This window comes from Portunus trituberculatus, chromosome 40 (assembly GCF_017591435.1).
Source record: "Portunus trituberculatus isolate SZX2019 chromosome 40, ASM1759143v1, whole genome shotgun sequence".
In the NCBI taxonomy this organism is placed as follows: Eukaryota; Metazoa; Arthropoda; class Malacostraca; order Decapoda; family Portunidae; genus Portunus; species Portunus trituberculatus.
Genome location: NC_059294.1, coordinates 16863742 through 16876241, shown reverse-complemented (window position 1 = coordinate 16876241; position 12500 = coordinate 16863742). Strand labels below are relative to the sequence as shown.

The 12500-nt window shown below is 38.7% G+C and overlaps 1 protein-coding gene across 2 annotated transcripts in view; it reads right to left on the bottom strand.

The window, feature by feature from the left end:
* Positions 1-12500, bottom strand: part of LOC123515954 (arrestin homolog) — a 161667-nt gene that overhangs the window by 3894 nt on the left and 145273 nt on the right. Inside the window, exon 8 of one of the 2 annotated variants that reach the window (XM_045274889.1) lies at positions 3516-3753. The exons of the other annotated variant lie outside the window; for it this stretch is intronic. Within the exon in view, the coding sequence (XP_045130824.1) occupies positions 3516-3753 (238 nt within the window). The remainder of the gene's footprint in view (positions 1-3515; positions 3754-12500) is intronic. 2 annotated transcript variants of the gene reach the window in all.

Sequence of the window (12500 nt, the reverse complement as noted above, 5' to 3'; positions counted from 1 at the left end):
TCTTCCTTCCCCTGCACTGACCATTCAACCAACACTTCTAACACCAAAGGAAGTGTTATTTTTGTGCTCTAAGTATTTCTTCTTAAAGACTCTACAGTCACCAAAGTGAGTAAAGGGATTGCACATTTTGCACATTTCAAATTCACTTGTCAGTTTTAATCTATGGATACATATTTCTTATATTTAGTTATTAATTTATTTCATTTATAAGTATGTATTTAATCTACTTATTCATCTATCAATCTCTTGCTATTTTTTTTTTACAATTCTCTTTAATTAAGAAAATATATTTTCAACTTTTTTGTTTTTACGGTACACTTCAACAAATCCTAAAAAAAGCAAAACATTTCGCTATATTTTTTCTTTAATTTTTTTATGTATGTGTCATTAAGTCCATCATTTCATTCGAATAAGTATGTATTCTCTTATACATATGGCCAACGTGAACGTATCAACGTTGACTTACACGTTGCGTTAGCATGCTATCGACTTGGAAAATACATCATTCAGACCAGCATGTTGAAAGAAATATACAAATGTCGCGATATGTACACTGATCCATCAATTGTAGGCGTTGAAAAAAGTGTACTGTATGTAACTTGTTATGGTAAATTAAAGGAGAAATGAATTCAGTGGTGTCCATATTCAGTTAATGCGCAGTATTTATAAATACTTGAGGCATTACAATATAATTGGGAAAATATGAACGATAATCATTTAGATTGTAATTTCGTTATTATGATTGTTGTTCTCTCTCTCTCTCTCTCTCTCTCTCTCTCTCTCTCTCTCTCTCTCTCTCTCTCTCTCTCTCTCTCTTCACCACTTGACTCACGTTTTTTTTTTTTTTCTAATTCGTGCCAAGATTATGTTTAATAGTAATGGAAGATATATTTCTCAATGTTGATGATGTTAGTGGTGAATTTACGCAAGTAGTGGTAGTAGTAGTGGTGATGGTTGTAGTGTGTGATGGTGTTGACAGTAGTGGTGATGCATGGTAATGAATTTAGATGACGGTGGTGATGGTGGTAGTGGTGTTGATGATGATACGGTGGCTATGGTAATAAAAGTGGTGGAAAAATAAGGTTAAAAAATCATGTAAAACTTCCTAAGCTGTGTGTGTGTGTGTGTGTGTGTGTGTGTGTGTGTGTGTGTGTGTGTGTGTGTGTGTGTGTGTGTGTGTGTATGTTTAATATGATGGAAAATTTTTCAAAAGCTTCCTCCATTCCTCTTCCATTCCTCAACCTCTCCCGTCACCTGTCAACCTTCTGCCTCTCTCCGCTTCTCTCCAACCCGCCCACACCTGTCTCCTCCACCAGCACCACCGCCGCCGCTGCCATCACCTCTGACACAAACCCCTCATCATATATCAGTAACCTTATGAATAAAATTTGCTTTCTCTTCCTGGACTAGACCCAGGCGGCGAGGCGCGAGGGGCGCAGTGGCCTGGAGTGAAAGAATAGCAGACTTAGTGAGAGAGTGAGTTTGTAGCTAAAAAGGTATGCAGAAGGCAATCCACTACCATCGTGGTATCGGGTAAATTTGTAAGGAGAGACTAGTTATGGTCGAAAAAGTGTTGGTATTTTGTTTTCGACAAGTAGCTTTTTTATTGTCTGCGTAATATCGTTTTTTGGTTTTATATATATATATATATATATATATATATATATATATATATATATATATATATATATATATATATATATATATATATATGTTTCTTTTGGTGTGTTTAATTAAATATCCCATCCCAAGGAAGCTCTTACCACATTCTGAACCAATGTGGGCTCTTTCCCTTTTGATGGCCGAAGCACCACCACCACCACCAACTCAACCACCACCAAGTCGCCCCTCGTCTGTTTTTCTCTCTAGCAGGGAAATCTTTTCCCTTATCTGTGCCTCCTGCGCTCGCGTTGCGAGGAATTTCCTTCAGCATCAATATACGAGTCAGGAAACGAATTCTCATATCGAGCTCTACTTTCCACGTCGAAAGTGGAACTTAAAGCCGGAATTCCTTCTCCGCTATTCCCTCCACGCTCCCAGCAATACTTCATCGATACCCGAAACTATATCCATATAAACGCGATTCCTAATATTCTACTACCAGCAAAAACTTGTTCCAAGTCAACGCTCGCCAAATTATTCCGACCACTTACTACCGCAGACTTCACTTCTACTCGTAAAGAGATTAACTCTAAAGAAAGAGAAAAATAGACAATAAATGATTCAAGATACACTCCAGCAGCGCTTCGGGGGCGGTGTGTCGCGCCAGCAACACAACACAGCTACAATACACTGCCAACACTAATAGAAAAAAAAAATAAATAAATAAATAAGACTAAGCAAGCATATGGGATAAACACTACATGGCAACACAGCGCTCGCCATTACGGACAGTATCAGACAAGCACACGGTAAAATAACATAACGAACATATAATGCCACAATTATGTACACAAGCTCCTCAGCCGGACGGTAACCAAAGGAAATACAGAAGTAACTTCAGGACAAGACCGCAACAAATACTCAATTCTACGACACTGACGACACAGAAAGGATGACCACGAGGCACACATGGCGGGCAGGGCAGGGACATGGGCTAAAGCTCAGGACAGGACACAGGACACACGCTGCTCACACACCGACACTCCCTCACGACAGACAGGGAAGGGCACAAAAAATTACTGGTTTTTACAGAGTTGCGTGAAGAGTTTACGAATACAAAAAAATCATACAAAACTCTATGGGTGTGTGTGTATTTGATGAAAAGTATTGATAGATTTGTGTGTGTGTGTGTGTGTGTGTGTGTGTGTGTGTGTGTGTGTGTGTGTGTGTGTGTGTGTGTGTGTGTGTGTGTGTGTGTGCCGTGCAGGTACAAACACGAAACAAAAGACAGCTAACAAAGGAAGATCTATTCGAATAATCTTGATGGATCAGTCTCGTTCCAACTCTTTCCCTTTCCCCTCAACACAACACATGTATTGCTTTACATGACAACACCTTCCTGGCAGAAAGCATGTGACTGGTGGTCGTTCGTGGTATATTGTATCAGACAGGCTGTCAATAATTGAAGGGGTAGAAGAGCCAAGACTTACTCGTCAAGTTTATCTGGAAATATTAAAGGTGCTAAAGGCGAGTGTTACGAAGGGGAATAGAGTAAAAGGCAGTAAAAGATTGAAGTTATCGAAAGTTAGATTAGTGGAATAGAAGGATATGAGAGAGAGAGAGAGAGAGAGAGAGAGAGAGAGAGAGAGAGAGAGAAAAGTAAAAGATTGAAGTTATCGAAAGTTAGATTAGTGGAATAGAAGGATAGAGAGAGAGAGAGAGAGAGAGAGAGAGAGAGAGAGAGAGAGAGAGAGAGAGAGAGAGAGAGAGAGAGAGAGAGAGAGAGAGAGAGAGAGACTGTGCGCTGGAGGTGAGGAGCACAACGCACACGTACCAACATTCAACTCTCCCCCCACCACACTTACTTACACACACACACACACACACACACACACACACACACATGCACACACCGAGGCAATATCTGCAGAAACGAAGACAGCTAGTCACCACCGCTGGATCCCCACCGTCGCTATCTCCACTACCACCACCACCACCACCACCACCCGGCTTCTCCACCACCTCCGTCGCCCCCACACCATCGCGACCCTCACTTTGCTTCCCCTGTTCTCCCGGGGCGGCCTCCTCTCCCTCTTTGGGGGCCGGGAAAGACTGAGAGTGCGGCGTTGCGTCGGTGGCATCGTGGGGTGACTACAGCGTGATAGGGCGACGGGGTGTGATGAGGCATGACGGGGTGTAAGGGGATGACGGGCGCAGCGGGAAATGGAAATGATGCTCGGCGTTACAGGGGCGTTACGGCAGCTTGATTTGGACATGACATAATATAAAGACTTGGGATCAGTTGCTGTTACAGAAAGGCAGAATGTTTTTTACTGAACTAACTACATACGTGTACTACTAATTGCTGAGCAAGAGTGTTTTCAGAGAGAGAGAGAGAGAGAGAGAGAGAGAGAGAGAGAGAGAGAGAGAGAGAGAGAGAGAGAGATCTAGTTACATTAGTCAGAAACAAATGGACGGACACAGCAGACAATAACCATGAAAAGATAAACAACAGACATTTAAAAGACAAGAACAGAAATGTGAACAAAAAGGAAAACTAGAACCGAGAAGTACACACGAACAAACAGACACACAGACAGACTAACCAACTGACAAACTGACAAACTAAGAGCCAAGATAAATTGACAGATGATCAGAGGCCAAGCAGAGATTGTATAAAAAGTGACAGATTGGCAGATACAAGCAAAACAGCCATACACTGACTGGGAATGAAGAAAAGAAAAAAAGTAACCGATAAACGGAACACATGTAAACAAAATTCGCGAAATGAAAACAGGAATGAACCAAACCTACACTAATTGAACAAAAAGAAAGTAGAACGTCTCGCAACAAATAATACATTAGGATCTCTAAGAGGAACGCACTAACAAAACAACACCCAAAAAATACAATCTCTCCCAAAAACTGTCAATAACATGCAATTATTCATGAGAAAAAAATATTAAAGATGTGTGAAATAAAGAAAATAATACCATAAAACCGTCTAAAATCGAAGATTAAATCCCTAAAATTGTCTGAGAAGAAAACTAGTAACACAAGAAAATGTACAGATAACAAAGGATGTATGCAACCCAAAATCAAATTACTCTTTATGCACTATGGATAAAATATGAGAAAAAAATACATGACATCAAAATTTCTAAACCTTTGTCTTTAAATCAGTAAAAAAAAAAAAAAGCTTTTATAAAAGTGCAAAAAATAAGTAAAACAATCTCATCAAGTAAGTAGAAGAAGGAACGTGTCTCTTAAACTGTCGATAAAAGAAAATAAGTCTGCTTCTTATTGTCTATAAATAACATTTCCCTAAGATCAATATAAAAAAAAAGAAAAAAAAAGAAAACGTAGAAAAAAAAGTCAGTGAACGAGAAAAACGAAGCACTGACAAACCTTCCCCTCAAATTGTCCTTTCACACAGCCCGCCTCTCTGTTTGCTGACAAATAGCGAGAGACACGAACCTCCAAACGAGGAAACCCAAAAAACTACACCAAAACAAAAGAAGAAACACAAAGCCATATCGAAAAACAAATCTAAATAAAACGCACGTGTAGGATTTCTGTATATCACTGTGGCTTCTTTTTCTTTTATTTTCTATTGTGTCTGTAGAAAACGTGGAATCATAGAGCTTTAGAGTTGGAAAGTTTGCGTACCGATAGTGTGACGGGATAATGGCACGTATTCTGAAACGCTTTGCTTCTTCGCCTGAACTATTTTCAAAGGCCACTGAAATAGTAAACCGGGTTCTCAAGAGTGTTACTCGTGTTGGCAATGTAGAATTCTTATTAATCTGTTAGTCGAACCATTAAAATACCCTTTAAAACCTTAAGAATGTAATGGAGATGGAGATGCTGCGTAGAAGTGTTTCAGAATAGTCCATTGACAGACTGGCGTGTTAAGGAAAGACAAAACGCAACTACCAAACATAGCCACAGCATTTCACCAATAAATCACTAAAAGTCTACTGAATTCACATCACAACGGGGAAAAAAAAATACGAACAAAACAAGACAAAAACAAGACAAAACAAGAAAACTTCGAAATTCATGTCCATGAGATAGGAAGATAAGAAAGTGCGACAGGAATTATATGAAATCTTTAAAATTCAGGTCAGAGAGTGACGGAAAGATAGAGGAATAAATACTAAAAGAAGCAAAGCAAATAAATGTCAGTTGACGTCAGGTAAAGGGACATAAAAGGAGAAAAAAAGAGAAAGAAAGTATTAGATAACAGCATTCGAGAATTAAATATGCAAGAAAAGTGATAAAAAGGAGCGATGATAGTCGTAAAAAAGTCTTATGATATACCAAAATGTCTTAGATATACCAAAAACACAAAAAAAAATAGCAAAAAACACAAAAAAATGGAGGGAACGTAGTTATGTAAAAGCTCTTCTAGAAACTCTGTCGATATGCCGAAAAAAAGGGAAATATATCGTTCCTAATTGTTTTGAAAAAGAATCATCTACCTTTCATTAAATCAGCGAGAGACACAAAAACAATTACACGTTCCCTGACGAGCAAAACAAGTTGAAATCGACATCAGAAAAAAGAAAGAAATGGCAGATCATAACAAAAGAGACAAATGCGAATGAATGAAAAAATCATACAAAACAGAACAAAAACAAAGAACTTCATTATAACACACCAGACAAATCTACTAAATACTCCGCAAACAATTACAGGTATAAAGGCGAATCAGATTCCACCTACGCACCCATTTTTTATTTATTTATTTATTTTTTTTTTTTGCCAGCCAGACCTACATACAAAAGCGAAAAGTAAATACGGCCGACTGTTATACGGCAAAAAAAGTAAAACACAAAAAGATAAAAATAAAACAATGAATCACAACAGAATACCCCCAACGAGAGAGAGAGAGAGAGAGAGAGAGAGAGAGAGAGAGAGAGAGAGAGAGAGAGAGAGAGAGAGAGAGGTGAAGACTTGACATTTACAGACAAGAAGACGGACAGATAGACAGACATAGGAAGGGCAGAGAAGTGACATGTAGTAAACTGAAAGGGAGAATGACAGAGAGACAGAAAGGCAGGCAGCTACAGAAGCAGACACGGACAGATGGAAATTATATACAGAAAAAGTAAGGATACGAGAGAGGAAAGACGAAAAAGAAAGGAAAAACAAGGCATTCTGCATATCACGTGTCATATTTCGCAAACAACATATATATATATATATATATATATATATATATATATATATATATATATATAGATAGATAGATAGATAGATAGATAGATAGATAGATAGATAGATAGATAGATAGATAGATAGATAGATAGATAGATAGATAGATAGATAGATAGATAGATAGATAGATAGATATATATATATATATATATATATATATATATATATATATATATATATATATATATATATATATATATATATATATATATATATATATATATATATATATATATATATATATATATATATATATATATATATATATATATATATATATATATATATATATATATAACAGGAAAAATTGCTTTTAGTTCAGTTCTGCCATATAAAACAAAACGAGACAGACACACAAAGTAATATAAAACAAACAAAAAAGAGAAAACAAATTTAAACAATATCATAAAATGAAACCATAAAATAAAAGAAAATCAAAGCACGAACAGAATGAGAGAAGAAAAAAAAAACAGGGCAAAGGCAAACAAGGAGAGAGGAAGGAGAGGCAAGAGAATGAAGCGGCAGAGCAAACAAAACAGGAACTAATCAACGGGAAGGGAAATGAAAAAGAAAAATTTAGGAAAGAACAAACAGAGAGAGAGAGAGAGAGAGAGAGAGAGAGAGAGAGAGAGAGAGAGAGAGAGAGAGAGAGAGAGAGAGAGAGAGAGAGAGAGAGATTCATTCAAACTAAACAGAATAATAGATAGGAGAGCAGCTAATGATCATAGATACACAGATTGAATGGCTAGCAAGAAACAATCATTCGTATATTCAGATATATCAACAAACAGATTGGAATGAATATAAGCTGAGATATAGAAGTCAGGTAAAAGTACAGACAGATAAAGAGATAGGCGATAGACAGAAACATCTATTCAACCACACAAACAGATGAACAGACAGACAGACAAATAGACAAGATGTTGAAAGATTGAAAAGAAATAATTCTATAAAAATAAACAGATATCGGGGAAAAAGAGAGAATTAGAAAAAAAAGGATAGACAAAGAGATAGATACAGATAAACAGACAGAAATTTTTACCCCCAACCAAATAGAAGAAAATAAAGATAACCTAGAAAAATAAAGAGATCTACGAAAGAAAAATAATAGAAAGGAGACAAGGAGACAGGCAGAAATATATAACCAATCAGCTAAAGAAACAGACAGGCAGACAGGACGAAAAAATGATGAAACAAATAAAAGAAATAAACCTACATAAAAGGAATTAAAAATAAAAGAGGCGAAGGGATAGAGAAAGGCAGAAAAAGGATTGGAGAGCAACAAATGAACTGGCAAAGGTAACCCATACGTTAACAAATAATACAATTAGTGCCAATTTAATGAACTAGTTAGAAAAAAGAGCTCCGTCCAATAAGTGTGATATATTTTCCACTCCTCATTACCACGCGAAAGGAAATGGAGAGACTTAATTGCTGCGGTTCCTAAAATTAATCAGCGAAAGATGATGAAAGCAATTTGAGGGAAGTGAAACGTTTTATCTCCTTTTATCTCTATTCCTTGCATCATTATTTTTATTATTTCATTTTTTATCCCTCTCGTTTCTTTGTCTTTCCCTTTCTCTTAGTTGCAGTTATTTTATTTATTTATTGATTTGCTATATAACTTCGTTTCATTTTTTTATTTCTTTGTCTCTTTTCTTTTCTTTTTTTTCTTGTCTTTACATTATTTTTTCTCGATGGCTACATTAATTAACCAACTGCCTGATTAATTAAGAGATGAGCGCGGGATGGACGCCAGCAAGACTTTACTATTACACACACACACACACACACACACACACACACACACACACACACACACACACACACACACACACACACATACACACACACACACACACACACACACACACACACACACACACACACACACACACACACACACACACACACACACACACACACACACACACACACACACACACACACACACACACACACACACACACACACACACACACACACACACACACACACACACACACACACACACACACACACACACACACACACACACACACACACACACACACACACACACACACACACACACACACACACACACACACACACACACGACTCCCCGGCCGGGTGGAGATATTTGGGTGTGTCTCCTTTCACGTGTAGCCCCTGTTCACCTTTTTTTTTTTTTTTTTTTTTTTTTACATTACAAGGGCACTGGCCAAGGGAAAACAAAGTGTTGGAAAAAAAAATCCCGCTGGTTGCCAGGCCCTGTTAAGAGGAAAGTAGAGAAAAAAAAAAAAAAATCTAAAAGGAGGGTCCAGTTAACGTAAGAGGTGTCTTGACACTCCTCTTTTGAAAGAGTTTAAGTCATAGGCAGGTGGAAATACAGACACAGGTAGAGAGTTCCAGAGTTTACCAGTGTAGGGAATGAAGGAGTGAAGATACTGGTTAACTCTTGCATTAGGAAGATGGACAGAATAGGGATGAGAAGAAGTAGAGAGTCTTGTGCAGCGAGGCCGCAGGAGGGGGAAGGCATGCAGTTAGCAAGTTCAGAAGAGCAGACAGCATGAAAACAGCGGTAGAAGACAGATAAAGATGCAACATTGCGGCGGTGACTTAAAGAATCAAGACAGTCAGTTAGAGGAGAAGAGTTGATAAGACGAAAAGCTTTAGATTCCACCTTGTTTAGTAAAGCTGTGTGTGGATCCCCAGACATGAGAGCCATACTCCATACACGGGCGGATAAGGCCCTTGTACAGAGCAAGCAGCTGGGAGGGAGAGAAAATGGACGAAGACGCCACAGGACACCTAACTTCTTGGAAGCTGATTTAGCAAGAGTAGAGATGTGAAATTTCCAGTTTAGATTTTTAGTGAAGGATAGACCGAGTGTGTTTAATGTAGAGGAGAGGGAAGTTGAGTGTTATTGAAGAAGAGAGGATAGTTGTCTGGAAGGTTATGTCGAGTAGATAGTTGTAGAAATTGAGTTTTGAGGCATTGAACAAAACCAGGTTTTCTCTGCCCCAATCAGAAACAAGTGAAAGATCAGAAGTTAGGCGTCCTATAGCATCTCGCCTTGAGTCATTTAATTGTTGTTGGGTTGGGCGTCTGTTGAACGCTGTTGAATAATGCAGGTGGTATCATCAGCATAGGAGTGGATAGGGCATTGAGTCAGATTTAGGAGATCATTGATGAATAATAGAAAGAGAGTGGGTGATAGGACAGAACCCTGTGGAACACCACTGTTGATAGTTTTAGGGAAGAACAGTGACCGTCTACTACAGCAGCAATAGAACGATCGGAAAGGAAACTGGAGATGAAGGTACAGAGAGAAGGATAGAATCCGTAGGAGGGTAGTTTAGAAATTAAAGATTTGTGCCAGACTCTATCGAAGGCTTTCGATATGTCAAGGCCGACAGCAAAGGTTTCACCGAAGTCCCTAAAAGAGGATGACCAAGATTCAGTTAGGAAAGTAAGAAGATCACCAGTAGATCTGCCTTTACGGAAACCATACTGGCAATCAGAGAGAAGGTTGTGAGCTGATAGATGCCTCATTATCTTCCTATTAAGGATAGACTCAAAGGCTTTAGAAAGGCAGGAAATCAAAGCTATAGGGCGGTAGTTAGAAGGATTGGAGTGGTCACCTTTTTAGGGACAGGTTGAATGTGAGCAAACTTCCAGCAAGAAGGATAAATAGAAGTAGAGACACAGATGAAAGAGTTTGACCAGGCAGTGAGCGAGTTCGGAAGCACAGTTTTGAGAACAACAGGAGGGACTCCATCCGGACCGTAAGCCTTCCGAGAATCAAGGCCAGAGAGGGCCAGGAAAACGTCTTTATAAAGAATTTTAATTTTAGGGATGAAGTAGTCAGAGGGTGGAGGAGTAGGAGGAATATGCCCAGAATCATCCAAAGTTGAGTTGGTAGCAAAGGTTTGAGCGAAGAGTTCAGCTTTAGAAAAGAAGAGACAGCTGTAGAGCCATCTGGATGAAGTAAAGGAGGGAAAGACGAAGAAGTAAAGTTGTTAGAGATATTATTGGCTAGATGCCAGAAATCTCGAGAGGAGTTAGAATTGGAAAGACTTTGACATTTTCTATTGATGAAAGAGTTTTAGTAAGTTGGAGAATAGATTTGGCATGATTACGGGCAGAAATATATAGGGCATGAGTTTCAGCAGTTGGATGGCTACGGAACCGTTTGTGAGCCGCCTCTCTATCATTGACAGCACGAGAACAAGCAGAGTTAAACCAAGGCTTTTTAGCTTTAGGGTTAGAGAAAGTATGAGGAATGTATAGCTCCATGCCAGAGATAATCACCTCTGTTATGCGCTCGGCACAAAGAGAAGGATCTCTGACATGAAAACAATAATCATCCCAAGGAAATCAGAATAGTACTGCCTTAGTTCCTCCCACTTAGCAGAGTTAAAATGCCAGAAGCACCTCCGCTTAGGCGGGTCCTGAGGCTGCACTGGAGTGATAGAACAGGTAACGGAAATTAGATTGTGGTCGGAGGAGCCCAACGGAGAGGAAAGTTTAACAGAGTAAGCAGAAGGGTTGGAGGTTAGGAAAAGATCAAGAATGTTGGGCGTGTCTCCAAGGCGGTCAGGAATACGGGTAGGGAACTTCACTAGCTGCTCTAGGTCATGAAGGATAGCAAAGTTGAAGGTTTGTTCACCAGGTTGGTCAGTGAAAGAAGATGAAAGCCAAAGCTGGTGGTGAACATTGAAATCCCTAAAATGGAGATCTCAGCAAAAGGAAAGTGAGATAAGATGTGCTCCACCTTGGAAGTCAAATAGTCAAAGAATTTTACATAGTCAGAGGAATTAGGTGAGAGGTATACAGCACAGATGAATTTAGTTAGAGAGTGACATTGAAGTCTTAGCCAGATGGTAGAAAATTCTGAAGATTCAAGATTGTGGGCACGAGAGCAAGTGGTGTCGTTACGCACGTATGCGCAACATCCAGCTTTGGATTGAAAATGAGGATAGAGCAAGTAGGAGGGAACAGAAAAGGGGCTGCTGTCAGTAGTCACAGACAACTGTGTTTCGGTTAGGAAGAGAAGATGAGGTTTAGTAGAGGAGAGGTGGTGTTCCACAGATTGAAAATTAGAACGAAGGCCACGAATGTTGCAGAAATTGATAGTGAAAGTATTAGATGAAGTGTCAAGACACCCAAGGTCGACAGCAGAGGGGCAGTCCGACCTGGGGACCTAGCAGTGAGTAGGTACGGGATGTAAATGAAGGAGTTGTGACCTTGTTGTCCCGGTGTGTGTTGTGTGCCTAGTCTCAGGCCTATCCGAAGATCGGAAATAATGAGCTCTAAGCTCGTTCCGTAGGGTAAAGTCTGGCTGTCTCGTCAGAGACAGACTGCAGCAGATCAAACAGTGAAACACACACATACACACACAGGTCATTCCCGCCTCAATTACATGGATTTTTAAGAGAAAAAAAATTCGAACACATCAATTAGCAACTTATTTTGTACCACTTTTTTTTTTTTTTTTTTGCTGTATACCCTTGTTTTCAAAGACGGACTTGTCATTGTTATTGTTGTTGTTATTATATTATGTACTCTTATTTTTATTACTTTTTACTATTATTATTATTATTTTTTGCCATTATTATTATCATCATTATTGTCTTTATTATCTTTTTTATTATTATTATTATTATTATTATTATTATTACTATTATTAT